Here is a 20,403-nt window from a genome sequence, read left to right as displayed (position 1 = left end):
TGCTGGAAAATCTGTGCAACGTTTCCCATCCCAATAGAAGACGCCAAGCTACAAATTGAAGCTACTGCACAGATTTATTAAGAACGTCCCACCAGGACTTCCTAGGAAGAAAGCAGATTTATATCTTAGTATCTTTGCTTGTAGCCAAAAACTCATTATGCCAAAATACTTAAGATTTATGGCTAGTTTAAATTTCATAGAAGAGATCATGAATCACTTTTCCAAATGCAAGAATCCTCCTTGCCCAATCAATGCCCCCACACAGAAACGCAATTCATTTTTAATTTTGTCTTCACCCACTCTAACGACTTCTTACCTGCAGCTTTAGTGCGGATGTAGACAATCTCACTCTTGGCTCCATGAGGGTGGTAGTTCTCCATCATAGGGAGCATGACAGCTTTGACATAAATTGCATATTGGGTCCATGGTTTCAGCGGCTGCAGTAAAATCCCTGGATTGTCCTCTTTATTTGAAGGCAAGTCCACATCAACCATGTTCCAGCTGTTAGAACCACAAGCGTCCTGCCCATCATATTCTGTCACGTTCTTGAAGGCTCTGAAATGGATAAGCAAGAGAGCTAGGACATGTTCCGTCTGATAAAAATAGCTCTCATGCTATTCTGATCAGAGTTGCTGAAAAGTGAAGGGAATTTCCCATCATTCCATGGTGTGAAATAGCAATATATACAGACCCATAGTGCTTTACAGCACTCTCTGGGCAGTTTACAATGTCAACATATTGCCCACAACAATCTGGGTCATTTTATTGACCTCCGAAGGATGGAAAGCTGAATCAACCTTGATCCCCATCCGGATAAAACTCCAGACTGTGGGCAGAGTTTGCCTGCAATGCTGCATTCTAACCAACATGCCACTATGGCTCCTGAAGAGGATGGAAATGTTAACCCAAACCACAGGTCTGCAACCCGCGGCTCCGGAGCCGCATGCGGCTCTTTCAGCCATCTCCTGCGGCTCCCAGTCCTCTGCCATGTGCAGTCCAAAAAAAAAAAGTGGGACTAAAAAAGTTCAATCAATTCAAATATGCAGGGTAGGTGCATATCTCGCCTTGGCTCCACTCTTCAGTCAAACCCTGTTCTGCACATGCGCGCATGTACGCACATGCGCACACATTTTTTGTGGCTCCGTTTTTCCTTTTGTGAGGGAACCGGTTCCGAGTGGCTCTTTCACTGTTTCAGGTTGCTGACCCCTGACCCAAACTGTCAGGCCCATAGAATCAGGACCACTCATTTAAGTTCCTGTTAAGCCGATTTATTTCTCATGCCTATGCAGAAGAATCTAGTCAACTAAAGGTCAATACTAAATTGGTGCTAGGTTAAGAGTCAAGAGAATTCAAGAGAGGTTGTGGGAATGTTTGTGGGAATTTTAGACCAGTTGTGGGAATGTAATGACTCTAGGCTGATGACTCGCTTGACTCTGCTCACAGTCTCTGCCTGTCCTCTTACACAAACCTCCAATAACCTTAGCACCACTAAAGGAAAAGCTGACATTTTCACCCAACCTTGCCCACATTTGAGACATGCATCCATCCACTTTGCTTGATTGATCTCCTGATCCAAAGATGCTTTTCTTTTCAAAAGGGAACTGGATTTTTGCCCCGTTTGCTTTTGTCTAATTTCTACCTTTTTTCACCTGATCTGACCTCAGCAATTTTGGGGGAACGAGACACTTGCAAGCCCCTCAAAAACAAATATAGCCTTGGTCCATATGATTGCTCATTTCAAATTGAAACAAACAAACAAAAAAAGCAGAGAAAGTTGTATCCTAAATAGGTCTTGAAGGCTCCAGTCTGGGAAGGTTGCTCTAAGGAAAAATAAAAACTGGCATTACAATCTCCATGCAAGTCTCCCAGAGGTGCCTGATAGAGAGATGGGTGGGGTATGAACTAAACAAAACAAATAAACAAATAATCCCATGTGCATTTCTCTGACAGAGTTGTGACATTTGAAAATGTAGTATTATTTTGATAACATTTCCCCTTTACTTTTAATTTAGTGCATTCTATTAGAGATCAGGTAACTATTTGATCAACAACAGCTTCCTTTATATAGCCTGCTACAGGGGTACCCCAGTACCTGACTGCTTCAAAACTTCGTCAAATTTTGGTACTTGATGCATTTTGACACAAAAATGTTGTCTTGTGCTTGTTGTTTTGTTTGGTAGTCAACGCAGTGCAATAGGAAAAGGGGCATGGCCATGGAGAATGGACAAGGAAGTCGGCCACGCCGGAAGGTCACTGCAAAAGGAAGAGGGGGACGGACACAGTGGGTGGACAGGAAGTTGGCCATGGTGGGAAAACTGCTATAGGAAAAGGGACAGACTGGAAGTCCTTCCTGGCTGAATCACATGGTACCGTACTTGTCATTTTTAGTACTCATCGCGCCTCCCGGAACCAGTTAACAAGTACCGAGGTACCACTGTATTGTATGCTGCTCACAACTTCCAATGTGTAGATTGCAACTTCCAAAATTCTCCATCTTGCAGGGTGATTTCTGAAAATTCTGGTATGTGATCTAGTACATCTGGAAGCTGCAAAGGTTGGTAAATATTGCTAAAAAAAACCCACCCACACACATCCTCACTTTGGCTGGAGTAGCAATCTAGCTCTGCATACTCACGCTTCTTTGTAATAGACTGTGAAGCTAATCAAATCTCTGTAATCTTTAGGCCGATACTGTTCCCATGTCAGTTTGATCCGATTTTTCATTGTAGTGTTGGAAACAAATTTCAGGATGTGGCTTTCACCTGAAACACAAAAACAGCACACTTGGCTGAATTGCCACTAACACACAGGAATGGAATTTATTACCGTGCTCATATGAGAGAGAGAGAAAGAGGAGAGAGAGAGGGAGGGAGACACAGAAAGAAAGAGAGAAGAGAAAGATTGCTATTCATGCCTATGCACAGGAATCTTCTCAACTAGCAGTTAGCACCTGCTTGGAGTAAGATAACTGGAATTCAAGGGGGACTGGATTTTTTTCATTTGTGATTATGAAGGGATTCTTGGCTGATTCCTCTTTTAACTCCATCCCCAGGGTTATTTCTTTTTTTAAAACATAATATAGGTCAGGCAAAATGTATTGTCAGGGAGACACTTTTAATTTCCAAAAGCAAATATTAAACAACAGGAAGTGTTTCACAATGTTTTGAGCAAAAAAAAAAAATTTTTTTTCACACCATCCAGCAAATGGCATATTTTGTTACATGTTTCATGTTACAAAATTTGAGCCTTGAAAGGATGTATTTTGTTCTTCCGAGCTTTTCTCTTACATCCACAGGGGAAAAACCAGGTTATGTGTGACTCAATTTACCTATGCACAATACATTTCTGCAATACATTTCTGGTCTAAAATTCCTCCTCAATTTTAGGCAGAGCCCATTAGCCAATCTAAGTTCACATGGTTGGTTTAATTGGGCTGAATCTACCTTCAAAAGCCAAGTCTGGTCTTTGTATCTTCAAAAGCTATCCGATTGAAAACAAGTCTGAATACTTGTTTGTTTTGTAGATTGTGAGTGTTTGTTTTTAGAGAAGCTTAATTCTTGGCTTGGGAATCCAGCATAGAATTGGATTTTTCAGTTGCTTTTTGTTTGGAAAGAACAGTTTGCCAAATGTTTCAACCCTCTTCCATCCTGCACAAATTTTAAAATCCATGTAGACAAATAAAGCTTTTTTTCCCTCTTCTTTTTGTAAGAATAATAAAGAAACAAGGAAACCCTAGCCCAGCCCCTGATGGTAATGTAGGAGAGACGGGCCAAAACTTCTGTAATATCTCCAAGGCTGACAAATGGATGTGGGTGATGCCTCTTTTTGGTGTGAATACACACCAACATGTGTATTTGGGAAATGGATCCCAGTTCCATATACAGAGAAAAAAAAAGAGAGAGAGAAAAATCTTTACAAAAATAACATCCTGAAGGTCTATTTTATATGCCAAATATGGAGAGACCCATTTCAATAGCCTGCTCACCAATCGTTGATCAGGTGGATGCACTATAAGCTTTGAATGAGCACACTGCTTCTACAAATGAGCACGAGGCATTGCTTTTTCAGGTTCTTCTAAAGAAGATAAGTTTTCTGAGCCCCACATCTGACTTGCAAATAATTCCCACCTATTTTACTAACTGAAGAACTTTGTGTAAAATGTTGGGAGCGCAAATTAAAAGAGTGACTAAAACCCACACACAAGAAACAACGGCAAAAATTCCACAGCAGCCCAAACTCCATCCTTTAAAACTCCTTAGTGTGTATTTGGGTTTTTCATGTGACTTCTTAGTTGTTAGCTTAGCAGAAACTTTTTATGGAGTGGGTGAAACAGAAGGACATTATTTATTAGGGATTAGGGAGCAATCCAGAATCGGTATGACTCAAGGAAAAGGAACAACTTGCAAGATACAAGCTGCCTGTCTGCATGCTCCAAGTGACTTTTTTCTGAAGTCTGGATTACCACAAACCTCCTGTTATTTAAGGTCAGGGGGAAAAAGCACCCTCCATTTCTGGTTATTCCACCCCAATGCAACGTCCTCTCTAAACCTCTCACGTACAGGATGCTTTTTCCCCATTGTTTCTCGGATTGATGTCGCCTTTATTTTGTCGATCTTTGGTTCCAGTAACCTCCTCCATTTGGTAAATTTCCGAAACGCACAATTTAGGATTGAAAGCAAAATACATCTTCCCTTCTTTGATGGTCAGGTTATGATGGCTCCAGTCCCACAGTTGCTGCAAGTTTTGGTTGTCCAGCACATAAAACGAGTAATTCCTAAAAAGGAAATGTTTGGAAGCAAATCAGTCCATGTAAACAAAGGCACACACATTTTTCATTCTGCTTGTGGTGCCCTTAGAAAATTCACACGATGACCGAAACCTTAGATCTGACAAAAAGAATGGCAGCTACGGAACATCTCATGTAAAGTGTTAAAAGGAAGCAATACTATCCCCAAGAATCTCAACGGCAGGTTAACAAGACCTAATAATATAGGTCTCCCGGTTGTAAGTTGCAAACCGTTATTGCATTAAAGCTGAAGAGGTGACAAACGTCTTCAGCCTTAAACAGTCTCCAATCCTTGTTGGTTTCAGCTTCATCTTTTCCAGGAGCTTCTCAGAAGCAGAAATAGTTTGAAAGAAAGAAAACCTTAGAAAAAGCACAGAGAAGAGCAGCAAGGAAGATTAAGGGTCTGGAGGCTAAACCGTATAATGAACAGTTGAGGCAACTAAGTATGTCTAGCCTATCAAAGAGAAGGACTAGGGGTTAGGGTACTAATGCCACTCTATAAAGCCTTAGTAAGTCCACCCCTAGAATACTGTAACCAGTTTTGGTCCCCACACTATAAAAAAGATGTTGCGACACTAGAAAAAGTGCAGAGAAGAACAACAAAGATGATTAGGAGACTGGAGGCTAAAACATATGAAGAACAATTATAGGAACTGGGAATGACTAATCTACTGAAGAGAAGGACCAGGGGACACATGATAGCAGTGTTCCAATTTTTGAGGAGGTCTCACAGACAGGAGGGGGGGGGGGTCAACCTATCTTCCAAAGCACCTGAAGGCCAGACAAGGAACAACAGATGGAAACTGACCAAGGAGAGATTCAATGTAGAAATAAGGAGAAATTTTCTAACAGTGAGAAAAATCAACCAATGGAACAGAAGTTGCCTTCAGAAATTATGGGAGCTTCAGTACTGGAAGCTTTCAAGAAGAGACTGGACTGCCATCTGCCAAAAATGGTGTAAGGTCTCCTACAAGGACCCTTCCAACTCTGTAATTCTATTCTATTCTATTCTATTCTATTCTATTCTATTCTATTCTATTCTATTCTATTCTATTCTATTCTATTCTATTCTATTCTATTCTATTCTATTCTATTCTATTCTATTCTATTCTATTCTATTCTTCCCTATTTAGAATAGCCCATTTTCAGCTTGAAACATTCTGTGGGTGATATGATAGCTGTCTTCTGGTACTTGAGGAGCTGTCACAGAGAAAAGGGGGTCAATCTATTCTTCAAAGCACCTGAGGGAGGGACAAAAAGCAGTGGATGGAAGCTCCTTAAAGAGAGACCCAACCTAGAACTAAGGAAAAAATTCCTAAGTTGCAGTCCACAGGTCTTGAAGTTGCTACGTCTGGACACACTTGCTGTAGAGTAGACTATTCTACCAATCTAGTGTGCTGAACCGGAACCAAAATTACATTTCATTTCTACTCAAATGTTAGGTAAAGGTTCCCTCGCACATGCGTGCTAGTCGTTTCCGACTCTAGGGGCCGGTGCTCATCTCCGTTTCAAAGCCGAAGAGCCAGCGCTTGTCCGAGGACGTCTCCGTGGTCATGTGGCCAGCATGACTAGACGCCAAAGGCGCACGGAACGCTGTTACCTTCCCACCGGAGTGGTCCCTAATTTTCTACTTGCATTTTTACGTGCTTTCGAACTGCTAGGTTGGCAGAAGCTGGGACGAGTAACAGGTGCTCACTCTCCTACGTGGCACTCTGGATTCGACCCGCCAAACTGCTGACCATCTGATCAACAAGCTCAGCGTCCTAACCCACTGAGCCACCGCGTAATTCTAATTAATTTGTATGATCACCACTGCCACCCACATTAAGTAGCTTTTTCTCTTTGAAACATTAACAATTCATTTGGTTAATAGTTTTGGAGATCCCAGGTCATGCACACATGGTGATTTATAGAGCAAAACACAGTAGTGGATGGAAGCTTGTCAAAGACAGACCCAACCTAGAACTAAGGAGAAACTTCCTGACGGTGAGAACAATTCATCAATGGAATGACTTGCCTTCAGAAGTTGTGGCTGCTCCATCACTGGAGGTTTTCAAAAAGAGACTGGACAGCCGTTTGTCTGGAATGGCATAGACTCTCCTGTTTAATCAGGGGACTGGAACAGAAGACTTCCCAACCCTATTATTCTATGTTCTATGTACTAACCTCAGCTTGATTTACCATTAGACAGTGATATGAGTGTAACATCCAGAGTTGCCCTCCTGTAAGATGGGCGGCCAATATATTTAATAAACAAAATACATCATTTGGAGCATTTTTAATATCTTCGGCATATGAAGAGGTCCAACGTATTTTAAGAAAAGAATGGACAGCCACTTGTCTGGAATAGTATAGGGTCTCCTGCTTGAGCAAGGGGTTGGACTAGAAGACCTCCAAGGTCCCTCCCAAGGCTATGATTCCTATGTTCTGTGCTGAAGAGGCAAGAGGAACTTTCCAGGGTGGGAGAAAGCAACACTGCCCTTTACAACATATTCCATCACTCTCTGGAATTTTAAGAATGCAAAGCTGACCAAATTGCAGGCAGAGAGGGAGGGGGGGGGGGAAACGAGGTTGAGAATCTAGCCTCATCCTGTAAGATAATCCTTTCAGGCTAGATAAATCAGACACAATGAGAGCTGTTCCCATGACCTTGCCCCAGCCTTGTTCAAACAGTTTTCCCCAAATTCCTGTTTATTAACTACTGATGCAACCGGTATCTGAAAAGAATGGTTTCATTTGGAGGTAAAGAAAGCAGAAAAAGTATCCGAAAGAGAAACACGGCAATTTCCCAGGCTTAGGACCAAAGGCAGAACACAGCTCCCGTTAGTCTGATTCCAGCTGTCCATTCTCCCAAAATGATACAACAGCTCAATTCTTCTAAGTACTGGTAGTCCTCGACTTACAACGGTTCATTTAGTGACTGTTCAACGTTACAACAGCTGTTGGGAAAAAGGGACTTGTGACCGTTGTCCACACTTACAGCCGTTGCAGCATCCCCACAGTCATGTGATCAATATTCAGAATCTCTTGGCAATCTTGACTCGTATTTATGACGTCCTGAGGTCATGTGATCCCCTTTTTGCAACCTTCTGACACGCAAAGTCAATGGGAAAGCCAGACCAATTTTAACAACCGTGTTGCTAACTTAACACCTTCAGTGGTTCACTTATCAACTGCGGCAAGGAAGGTCGTAAGATGGGGCAAAATTCACTTAGCAACAAAAATTTTGGACTCCTTTGTGATCGTAAGTCAAGGACTACTTGTACCCCACCCACCCCTTTCTCTACCTTTGTGTCTTCTCAGAGGTATCTGAAATGGAATTATATGATCCAGTACCCCTGGCAAGGGAAGAAGATGGGTGTTGCAATCCAGTTACTTCAGAAGACCACTGAATTGGGGGAGAATGCTGAAAACAATATGAAATTAAATGCTTATTCTGTGTTAAAGACCCCTTGTCCCTCCAAAAACAGCACCATCCTTTCAGCTGAGTTGAGCAAATACAAGCTGGAAAATCCAGTTTTGACCAGGGGTAACAAGTGAAAACATTTCAGAGGCATCTTTAACACACCCAAAGCTCACCCTCTGATTTGAAATTTTCCGTAGATGATTTTCAGTAGCATCGAGGCAGGGCTGCTGAACCATCCATGAGAGGACAACAAAGGAAATAATCTATGGATCAAGTCAATCTGCATGCAGGTAACTCATGATGCCTCTAGGAATCTTTTTGAAACCAAGGGCCATATTTGAAGGAGGGACGGAACACATTAAAGACAGAAAGTTCAAGAGTTGCTATTCAATTCCGTGAAGCTGAAGAGAGAGAGAATGGAAGGACAAGATTCCAAAAGCATGACGTGGCCTTCAGCTTATACATTAGGGCAGTGTGTTCTCAACCTTGGGAACTTGAATATTGGTGGACTTCAACTCCCAGAATTGAAGTCCATCCATCTTCAGGTTCCCAAGGTTGAGAAACACAGCATTAGGGGTTTAATGCTTATTCTCTTAACTCTTAATAAAAGCTTCAAGAACTTTTGTCTGAGAATGTTACGTTCTGTGAAAATCTTACCTGGAAAGTTAATACAACCCAGGTGGCCAGAAAGGCCCAACAGAGACTCCACTTCCTCAGGGTCTTGCAGAAGAACAGGGTAGAACAACGGCTAATGACCTTCTTTTACCGGTCTACTATAGAGAGCGTCCTCTCGTACTGTATTGTGGTTTGGTATGCTGGTCTTACAGCCGCGGATAGGAAAGTACTACAGAGGGTGGTGAGCACAGCACAAGACTTTGTGGGCTGTCCCCTGACATCACTGGATGACCTCGCCAGGGCTCGCTGCCTTGGAAGAGTGAGGAAGATTCTCAGGGACGACTCACACCCTGGTCGGGTGGGAGATATAGGAGTATAGCCAGCCGTACCAACAGGCTGAAGAACAGCTTTTATCCATGGGCTGTCAGGCTCTTGAACAGGAAATAATTTTATAAACTTTATGTACGATTGACTTGCGAGGCCGGTGTGTTGTGCAATTAGCTCACATGGTGTAATAAGATGGAGTGTTTGTTGTTACTGTGAGTTGGGGGGGGCACGAAGGGAGGCTCATCCAATCTCAATGTATACATGGTTTTACTTTGACAATAAAAGGTTCATTCATTCATTCAATGGCATGACTTCTTACAGTAGAAACAGGCTATCCTTACCCATCCAGTTGTTCCTCTCCATTAATATACCGCAGGTTCTTCAAAAATGACAAGGACACCAAAGCATGAGAATGCCGGATCTTCACATATCCAGTGACCGTTTCTATCAACCCCATGAAATCCTCCAGCTCAGAGGCAATATTGTCTGGGGGGGGGAAAAACCCAAGAGGGAAGGGGTGATAAAACCTCCATAGTTTCGAGATTTTTCTTTGCTCACAATTAACTTCATTGGCTTAAGAAAGGCCTTCTAAGAATGTCAACTCTCTGCTGTGTAACACAACCTTGTATGATTTACCGGTATGCCGAACTAAATGCCACTTCAATTTAATCTAGTTAATTTTTCGCCCAGTGCAATGGCTGCCCATTCCCTTGAACGTTGGCTGCTAATGCCAGTGTTGCATTCTGAGCTTTCAACAGCTGATGTTTTGGCAAGTTACTCTTGGGCAGTTGTAAATCTGAGCCTTCAGGAAGCCACAACTCCTGTGATGTTCAGTGACAGATATAAACGTTAGGGCTAGCCAAAATTGTCCCATTGAGGAGAACCTCAACTCATGTCTCAAGATAGCTTGACCATTCTAGGCAAGATAAGTGGGTGTTTTTCCTCCTCCACAAATGGAAAACTCAAAACAACTCCCACATTGGAGCTTATCTTCTCAGATGCCTCTGGAAACTCAGGACAAGAAGTAACAAACAGATGGAAGTAGCAAAGGTGCTTTTCAAACGGCAACCGGACTGACTTAAGTTTTTTTCTTGAAAATGCTTAGCTTCTCATTGAAGAAGCTTCTTCAGTTCTGAAGACAACTGAAGAAGCTTCTTGGATGAGAAGCTAAACATTTTCAAGAAAAAAAAATTAAGAAGGTCCAGTTGCCTTTTGAAAAGAAGGTCCAGTTGTCTTTTGGAACAACCATGACCTGGATGACTGAGAATCTCCATAGACATTTAACAGATGGAAGCTTATCAAAGAGAGATCCAATCTAGAATTGAAGATATAGTGAGGACAATTAATCAATGGAGTGGTTTCCCTCCAGAAATTGTGTGCTCTATCTCTGGAGATTTCAAGAAGAGACTGAATAACCACGTCTCTAGAATGTTATAGGGCAGGGGTCTTCAAACTCGGCCCTTTTATGGCTCGTGGACTTCAACTCCCAGAATTCCTCAGCCAGCATGCCTGGCTGAGGAATTCTGGGAGTTGAAGTCCACGAGTCATAAAAGGGCCGAGTTTGAGGACCCTTGTTATAGGGTCTCCAGCTTGACTGGAAGACCTCCAAGGTCCCTTCCACCTTTGTTATTCTGTAATTTCCTGTTAAGTCACATTGTTCATACATTAGAAGTAGATTAGCCCTTATGAAGCAGGGTCTACTATAATGTAGAAACCGGAGCAAACTTAGCTTCAAAGTTCAAAATTTCCACTAGGTGTGTGTACATGCAATAATAGGCCAGAATTTAACATTCTGCCTTAGTCAAGAACACACTTATTATTATTTCTCATATTTAATGCTTGCTCCCTCCTGCATACTTTTTCCTACTTAATGGGTCTGTCTCAAGAACCCACCCAACCTGTATTAACTCTACCTTGTTCTTCTCCAACAAGGACGGGAGTCGAAAGGCCAAAACAAAGAAGTGTTCACAGGAACAAGCCAGAATACCTGTTCACACGTGCCACAAGCAAACCATAATTGGAAGCGTCTACATCTCTTAGTCTCATCTGCTTCCAGGGGAAACGGATCCAAGAGAAAGAGCGTTCCCAGTGAGCAGGCCGAGTCTCGGGCCTTCTGTGATATACAATCCTTTTCAGTGGAATAAAGTTTCACCGAGATTAAGCCATCCGAGGGGCCTCTTTGGGGAAATCGGAACAAACTCATATAAACGGGACAGCCCCCGGGTGAATGTTTACAACAGGCAGCTGAACAAGAGAGGAGACGATTCTTCCCAGCCTCTTAAAAGGATCAGTCTGTTTCTTAAAAGAACTAAGTTCTTTGAGGAATTAAGGAATTTTGACGTTTCCCAGAAGCTGTGCTACATAGCACCAATTTAAAAAGAAAATAAAGTTAGGTTACTTCTAGGTTGGTTCAGTGACTCAAGCCAAGGATGCTTTTTTTTTTAAACCTACTTTGCAACAAGGCCCAATTTTTAAGCAGGTACTTCGTCTCAGAACGTCGTTCGAGAAGTTTCAGTTCAGGGAAACGGTGACTGAACTTAGCCATGGACTGAAGGGTCAACGTTAAGAGGCCCCAGACCAGCCTTCCCACAGCAGGCGGTGTGGCTTGCAAGGCTGGGAACTGGGGAGGTTTTGCACCCTGAAATGTCTGAAGGAATCGTACAGAGTAGCAACAAGGTGTTCCCCAAGGCAGGGCCAGAGACAGCCCCGTAGCGTCTGTGGGGTTCTACCTGATGAAGTGGGTGCCTTATCAGCCTTCAAATCAAATGAATGTTCTTCTTCAGATTGGCTCAATTGTGTTCTTTCTAGGCAGGAAGGGAGGAAGGGAGGAAAGGAAGGAAGGAGGGACAGAGGGAGGGAGAGACAGAGAGAGAAAGAAAGAAAAAAAGAAAGAAAGAGGGAGGGAGGGAGGGAGGGAGAGAAAGAAAGAAAGAAAGAAAGAAAGAAAGAAAGAAAGAAACAAAGAAAGAAAGAAAGAAAGAAAGAAAGAAAGAAAGAAAGAAAGAAAGAAAGAAAGAAGAGGAAGGAAGGAAGGAAGGAAGGAAGGAAGGAAGGAAGGAAGGAAGGAAGAAAGAAAGAAAGAAAGAAAGAAAGAAAGAAAGAAAGAAAGAAAGAAAGAAAGAAAGAAAGAAAGAAAGAAAGAAAGAGAGGAAGGGAAGGAAGGAAGGAAGGAGGGAGGGAGGGAGGAAAAGAAAGAAAGAAAGAAAGAAAGAAAGAAAGAAAGAAAGAAAGAAAGAAAGAAAGAAAGAGAAAGAGGAAGGGAAGGAAGGAAGGAGGGAAAGAAAGAAAGAAAGAAAGAAAGAAAGAAAGAAAGAAAGAAAGAAAGAAAGAAAGAAAGAAAGAAAGAAAGAGGAAGGGAAGGAAGGGAGGAAGAAAGAAAGAAAGAAAGAAAGAAAGAAAGAAAGAAAGAAAGAAAGAAAGAAAGAAAGAAAGAAAGAAAGAAAGAAAGAAAGAAAGAAAGAAAGAAAGACTGTTGGGAGTTTTCCCAGAAGGTGACTCACCACTCTGACACATCGTTAACTGAACACTCATTTTCTGTTAAGACATGTACTAGACGTGGCCAACTCAGCACCGAGAAAACACCCAGGTGGGAACTCTGCTGCCAGTGTTTGAAGAGGGCATCATGTACACTAGAGAGAAATATTTGCTACTGGGCAAATAATTAAATCCAACGATGTGCCACCTAACACGAGTGAGATAGCACAAATTTAGAAAATCCCTAAACACTATCAGGACTACCAGGAAGTCCCCTTCTTTTTTTTCTTCCTGTGAAGTTTGCTCTTGAAAGCCCAGACTGGGATTCTCCCTAAATGCTATCTTGGGAATTTGTTGGGATTACCTGCCGAAAACTTCTCATTTGGAACACAAAGTGTTTCCTACAGCAAGTGAAAAGGATTCTCCAAAGCTGGTACTTATTCTATTATTTTTTTAAAAAAAATCGGGTTTTTTTTTTTAAAACCCCTATGTATTTTAACTACTGAGCTGCCAAATGGAAAAGGACAACTACAGTTTATCAAGAATGAAATGCCCCATTGATAGATCTCTGCTGTTTATTTAAGTATCTAAGCTTCAGAATGTCCACTCGAGGCATCACGTAGGCATTTAAACATGCTTCCCATGTGCTCCACCGTGGAACTCACTCCATGGTTTCTCTAGCATCATGTGTACATTAGGAAGCTCATAACACGGTTGTCACACTCAACCCAGGTTTGCCAACATTGACACTCTCCCAATCAAGCGTGAACTTACTCCCACGGCGGATGTTGATGAGAAGGTTCCCTCTAATTTCGGTGCATCCCTGGAGCGTCTGTGCCGAGGTGACGGAGTCAATGGTCATGGTTTTGTCATCTGCACACACTTTGGGGCAGGGCCCCTCACAAGGGCTGCAGAACATGCTGGCAAAAGAGACAAGGATAGGAAGAGATGAGCAAAAATGGCCCTTCCACGAGTCGTGGCGCAGTGGTTAGAATGAGAGCATGCAGGGATTATGCTGACTCTGTAAACCGCTTAGAGAAGCTGTAAAGCACTGTGAAGCGGTATATAAGTCTAAGTGCTGTTGCTATTGCTATTGTTATTGCCTATTCTATTCTATTGCCATGATGACACAGTGTTAGAATGCAGTATTTGCAGGCTAATTATGCCGACTGCCACTAGTTCGATCCTGACCGACTCAACTTTGAATCAGTCTTCCATCCTCCCGAGGTTGGTAAAATGAGGATCTAGATTGTTGGGGGTGAGAGGCTGACTCTGTAATCCACTTAAGAATAGTGGTAGGATTCAGCCAGTTCGCACCACTTCGGTAGAACCTGTAGCTAATTTTTTGGTTGCCCAGGCCCAGAATGGACGTCCGGAAGCGGCATCCACATAGAGAACCGGTTCTTCACATATTTGGATCCCACCACTGCACTTAGAGAGGGTGTCTTCACTCGTGCGCAAAATTCCACTTGTGCACAAAGCTCCACTTGTGCGAGCGGCAGGCACTTGTGCTTGAGCCTGAAACTCCATTCGCGAAAATAGAGCTTTGAGTGCGAGCACATGTGCCCTCCGCTTGTCCATTTCTCCTGCAGCCTGGTTTCGAACAGGTTGTGGCCCCGGGGTTGGGGACCCCTGTTATAGAATACAGGTAGTCCTCGACTGACAATAGTTCATTTAGCGACCGTTCAAAGTTACAACGGCACTGGAAAAAAGAGAATTATGACCGTTTTTCACACTTACAACCGTTGGTGCACCCCCATGGTCACGTGATCAAAATTCAGACTCTTGGCAACCGACTTATATTTTATGATGGTTGCTGTGTCACCTTTTGCAACCTTCTGACAAGCAAAGGCTTTGTGATTCTGATTCTATATTGCACAACGCAGCCAGATTTCTCTTTTGTGCTGCCTTTGCACTGCACTGACAAATTTGGCTTGTGTTTAGCATGCAAGCCACAAGGATGAGAGCTGTTTAATTCTGGTCAGCTGATTCCCGGCTGAGTCACATGGTCTCTTTGCAATCCACGGCTCCCATTATGCTTTACATGAATTTACAAGTTCGTATTTCAAATGCTTCAGCACAAGGCACCGTTAATACACGCCAGAAACCTTTTGAGAATGCAAACTTAAGAATTTTTAGTCCTCTGGTTTGCAGCGATTGGTGTGTGATCAAGGGAGATTGGAGCAGGAAAACACACACAAACGCACACGTACACAAATGCTACAGGCACACTGGTTATTGTTCCCGGTTTTCCGTCCATCTTTTTTTCCGTTCACACTGTGAACATTTGGATAAGATAAGCAGCTGGCTCTTTTTTTTTTATGAGGGCTTTTAATTGCTTGAAAACACAAGTGGTCAGATAGTAGCGGAAGAAAAACAGATTTCCAGGTAAACATTTGATTTCTAGCTGGGGGGGGGGCAGAGATCATTGCTTTTGCACCTGTATGTAAACTAGAAATTCTTCAGGAGGAAAAAAAAAACCAACAACGGAGAGGTGTGTTTGGACAGCTTCACACAAAACAAGAGACGCCAAGCGTCAACAGCAGCTCAACTCAACCCAAATAAAGACATGCTGTCCAGGTCATTAAAAACAATTTAAAAATCCCTGCAGGAGAAATATTTCCTTTTTAATTACCCCTGGATTAGGAATGCCAATGGCTCTTAATCAGGCAGCCTTGATAAAGCAGCTTCGGCAGTTATTTCATCTCTGCAGCGCAACAGCTATGAGTTCTTGGATATGTTGGCGGATAAGCCCAGCCCGGAGTAAGCCGACCATCGAATTTTCAACCAAAACACCATGAAAAATGTGCCACCCGCGGATAAGCTGAGCCTTGAAATGTTCGTACGTGTTTCATTTTTGCAATTGGCTTATTAGCAGGAGGCATGTTTTTTTTCATGGTGTTTTGGTTAAAAGTTGGAGGGTCGGCTTTTTCAGAGATTTGTGAGTATATACGGGATACATGTAATCCTCAGTTGATTAGTTAATGAAATTTTTTTTTGTTAACAAGAATCTTACAGAAAATCCAAACTTTTCTTTCCCTAGGAACAACAGTCCACTAGTCACCAATTTAGTACCTCTGTTGATTTCACAGAACGTTAACGGCTGCAAATTACAGTCTCCGACTTACAGACGTTTGTTTAGTGACCACTCAAAGTTACAACGGCACTGAAAAGACGTGAATTATGACCGTTTTCCACATGTGCATCTGTCGCAGCATCTGTAGGGTTGCATGGTCAAAATTCAGACACTTAGCAACTGACTCATAGTTATGACGGTTGCAGTGTCCTGGGGTCACATGATCCCCTTTTGCAACTTTCTGACAAGCAAAGTCAATGGGGAAGCCAGATTCGCTTAACAACCATGTTGCTAACTTAACAACTGCAGCGATTCACTTAACAACGGTGGCAGGAAAAGACTGTAAAATGGGGCAAAGTTCACTTAACAATTGTCTTGCTTAGCAATGGAGATTTTGGGCTCAATTATGGTCGTAAATCGAGGACTGCCCGTATTTGAAACAGAGATCCCCGTTAAGAGTTCGGCCTCTTCCTCACTCCCCCTCACCCTCACCGGCAAGAAAAAAGAAAGCTACTTGCTATTCCTGTGTGTAGACACAAGCGTTCTCCATTACCTTTGGGTATCGTTGCGCACAAATCCTGGAGGGCACTCTTGTACACACTCATCCTCATGAATCACAAAGCTCTCATATTCCATTAGATCCGAGGAAGGGATCCGGGAACAGTTCTCCTTGGTGATGCAACGCCAGCCCTCAAACTTGTAGGTGTTGGGTGGGCAGGTAGGAACACAGGTGCCATCGTGGTAGTAGTTGCGACAAGCCACACAGGCCGAGCTGTTGTTGGGGGCGGTGCAACTGCCCAAGCATTCGGGATGGCAGCATTCATTCTGGTCCGTACAAGCGTATTTGCCACAGGAACTGGGACAGGCTGGAAAGTGAGAGAGAGAGAGCAGAGCAACAGGCATGAGAAGACCACCTTTCAAGAATTTTCAAGAAGTCATTACAATGGATACTTGGGAAAAGATTTGGGTGAGAAATGTAAAATTTACGCAAGCTCAAAATTTAAGAGAGAACTTTTATAAAATGTTTTATAGGTGGCATTTAGATCCTAAAAAATTAGCAAGTATGTATCCGAACTGCCAGCCTAAATGTTGGAGGTGTGGTGGTGAAGATGCAACGTATTTTCATATATGGTGGACCTGTAAAAAGGTTAAAGCTTTTTGGATTAAAATCTGGTGGAATATGCAGAAGATATTTAAGAAAAGGATAAAGTTTTCTCCGCAATTGTTTTTACTGGGCATTACTACTGACACTACTGTTGTAGACATTAAGTTGATGTTGAACTTAATTACGGCAGCAAGACTTTTAGTAGGGCAATATTGGAAGAAGGAAGAACTGCCGACTATAGAAGAATGGACTTTAAAAGTTTCCAATCTGGCAGAAATGGCAAAGATCTCGGCGTACTTGAAAGACCATTCGCAACAGAGATATATTGTGGAGTGGAAAAAATGGATTGATTATATTCAGAATAAATATGGGACTAAAAAGTTTCACTTAGCATTTGAATAAGTACTGATGTGATATTTATATGGCTTGTAGTTATTTTATAAGAGTGCGATAGATTTAATAGTTTATTGTTGTTTGCATATGGTAGACTAGGATTGTTTGTATTTTTATACCTTGTATTTAGCTCTGGGAAGTCGGGGAGGGGGGAGGGGGAGGGAGGGAGGTGTTGGGGAGGGTTGGGAAGAGGGGAGGGGGTTGGGAGGGGTTTTGTTTTGTTGTGGTAAAAATAAAATGTACTGTAAAACTTTTCAATAAAAAAGAAAAGAAAAGACCACCTTAAATTGGAAGGGAGGAAAGACCAAGCGTTGACATGAGTAGCAATAGTGCTTTGACTTATATACCGCTTCGCAGTGCTTTACAGCCCTCTCTAAGCGGTTTACAGAGTCAGCATCTTGCCCCCAACAACCCAGCTTCTCATTTTACTGACCTTGGAAGGATGGAAAGCTGAATCAACTTTCAGCCTGTCAGGATCGAACTCCTGGCAGCGAGCATAAGTTAGCCTGCAATAAGGCATTCTAACCACTGCATCACCAGGGCTCTTCAAGTTGGCTCAAGTTCATCAGTTTCCATTTGGCTTCTCCTGCCATCAGGTTTTCCCAAAAGATCGACTTTTAACAAGGTGTAAATGCATAAGGAACCTAGCCATATGGTTGATTCCGGTCCCAAGCCCAGATAAATGGGGAGGGTTAGGGAAAACAACGCTGAACTACACTGTGAAAATCTCACCAGAACATTTATGGCAATAACTCAACATCTACTGTACACTAAGAATGACTGATCGAAGAAGAATTGATGCCTTTGAACTGTGGTGTTGTATTATTGAGTATACAATGGACAGCCAGGGTACCTAACAGAGAGGTATTTAAATCGTATAAAACCAGAAACTTCACTAGAAGCTAAAGTCATAAGACTACGTGTGATTTACTTTGGCCATGTTATGTGTGCCAATTCGTTGGAGAAGGCAATGATAACTAGGAATGTTAGTGGTACAAGAAGGAGCAAGCAAATAGCTTGACTCCCTCTTCTTTGGGGCAGCCCCTGAGATATTGGAACACTGCTATCATGTCACCCCTCACCCTTCTCTTCGTTAAACTAGACATACCGAATTCCAGTAACTGTTCCTTGTGTGTTTTAGCCTCCAGTCCACTTATAGCACCCAATTTGATGGGTTGTCACAAAGAAGAGGGGGACCAGTTACTTACCAAAGCATCTGAAGGCAGGATAAGAAGCAATGGATGGAAGCTAATCAAGGAGAGAAGCAACCTAGAACTAAGGAGGAATTTCCTGACAGTGAAAACAATTAATGAGTGGAACGACTTGCTTCCAAAAGTTGTGGGTACTCCAACACTGGAGGTTTTTAAGAAAAGACTAGACAACCATTTGTTTGAAATGGTATAGGGTTTCCTGCTTGTGCAGGGGTTGGATTAGATGACCTCCAAGGTCCCTTCCAACATCATCATCATCATCATCATCATCATCATCATCATCATCATCATCATATTATTATTATTATTATTATTATTATTATTATTATTATTATTATTATTATTATTATTATTATTATTATTATTATATTATGAGGATCCAACAACTGAAAGAAGCTGTGTTGACAGGGTAGCTTGGAGAATACTTGTCTATATGATTGCCAATAGTTAAATCAACAACAAATGCAAAATGTAAGTACGTTTGAAGATTATGGGATTATACATGTGTAACCAAAACACCTTTAATTACAATTTCTTGCAGCAATCAAGTTATTTAATGATACAGCCTCTCAACCACTTCTAGAGTGTCCATTATGGTTTCACGATAGAAAACGCAAGATATATTTCAAGGCAATGCGGCAGAGGAATAAAATCAAACCTAGTTGATAAATCAAGGATAACGAAATATCTTAACTGTAATCTTGTGACATATTTCGTAATAGGTCCAAAATAAAGCAAGCTATTAATACTGCTAATAGGCAAACCCAGATAGACCTTAGGGTAAGAGATGCTAACCAACTTCAAGAACATCAAAGACATACTTTTAATAATCAGCCCAGTATTTTAAACTAATATTGTATGACGGTCCATGTTTTAATATTTGGATCCCAACTGGTACAGAAACCAAAGCCGATAAAAGCACGCTTGCTTTTATCTTGACATCCAAAAGCAGTAAGGAGTCTTCCAGAAGCTGCTAATGTGGTCCTCAAAGAATTTGAACAACTTTGGATTATCCGAGTCACCTCTTCCCCAATCACCCAAATCCCAAACCAAAGAGCTTCTGGTATGTCAACCTTAATCTTGTTTGCTCACTGCCCCCAAGTTTCATCCACACAAATATCTTCACTACATTGTCCGCCTACGCCAGGTAATAAAACCAAAAGGCAGAACTTGTCTACAGAAATGTTTTGTGACTGACCACATCAACTATTCTCTACGCACCCTGGCTTCAGCAGGTCCCAAAGATAACCTCACTCTTCTCTATCTGACAACGGAAACGGCATATCACCAAATCAAAAGACATCCAGGATGTCGGTCGTGGTTTCTTCTCTGGGATGTTTACGGTGGCTTCCGAATGTTTTGTCACCAGGCTAGGTGATATCCTCAGCGGGACTTGGGATGAGGTGTCTTGCTCCAGTTCTTCTCCACTTTTACTGATCTCATGCGGTTGATGGGTCGTGTGACTGGCTGCTCATGCCATGTGACAGGCTGGTGATGTGGTGTGAAGGCCACCAAGTGAAGAAAGAGGTGGCGAATTCCACTGCTGTTTGGTCGCTCAATTGATACGGCTCCTTATGGGTTTGTAGGCTGGCTCTAAAATCTGTGTGGCCCATGGCAGGTCGCCCAGCATGACCAGCCGGTCACACCGCATGCCAACCACCTGAGATCAATAAAAGCGGAGAAGAACTGAAAGAAGACGGCTCAACTGAAGTCCCACTGAGGATGTCACCTAGCTTGTCGATGAAACGTTCAGAAGATAAACAGCAAGTCTCGAGAACAAACTATCACCACCACCATCTACCATCCAAGCTACAAATAATTTTTTTATAATTTCTGACATCCACCAGTTTTCTTCAGACCCAGAATGGATAGTTGAGTCCAAAACGTTTTTAGAGTTAGGGGCTGCCTATATGAGCAGAGGTAGCTCTCGACTTACAACTATTCGTTTTAGGGATCGTCCAAAGTTACAACAGCACTGAAAAAAGTAACTTATAAACTTGATCCTTGCAC

The 20,403-nt window shown here is 42.3% G+C and overlaps 1 protein-coding gene across 2 annotated transcripts in view; it reads right to left on the bottom strand.

Annotated features, from left to right (window-relative positions):
• IGF1R (insulin like growth factor 1 receptor) overlaps positions 1 to 20,403 on the bottom strand; it is a 205,644-nt gene that overhangs the window by 39,339 nt on the left and 145,902 nt on the right. For both annotated transcript variants that reach the window (XM_081337568.1, XM_081337569.1), the window contains exons 3-8: positions 16,238 to 16,550; positions 13,383 to 13,528; positions 9,476 to 9,620; positions 4,560 to 4,774; positions 2,636 to 2,762; positions 317 to 555 (exon numbers count right to left, since the gene is read on the bottom strand). In XM_081337568.1, coding sequence (XP_081193694.1) covers positions 317 to 555; positions 2,636 to 2,762; positions 4,560 to 4,774; positions 9,476 to 9,620; positions 13,383 to 13,528; positions 16,238 to 16,550 — 1,185 coding nt within the window. The remainder of the gene's footprint in view (positions 1 to 316; positions 556 to 2,635; positions 2,763 to 4,559; positions 4,775 to 9,475; positions 9,621 to 13,382; positions 13,529 to 16,237; positions 16,551 to 20,403) is intronic.

Source organism: Vipera berus (assembly GCF_964194415.1).
Source record: "Vipera berus genome assembly, chromosome: 12".
NCBI lineage: Eukaryota > Metazoa > Chordata > Lepidosauria > Squamata > Viperidae > Vipera > Vipera berus.
The sequence above is the reverse complement of the archived record's forward strand: the minus strand, read 5'-3'. Positions and strand labels throughout refer to the sequence as shown.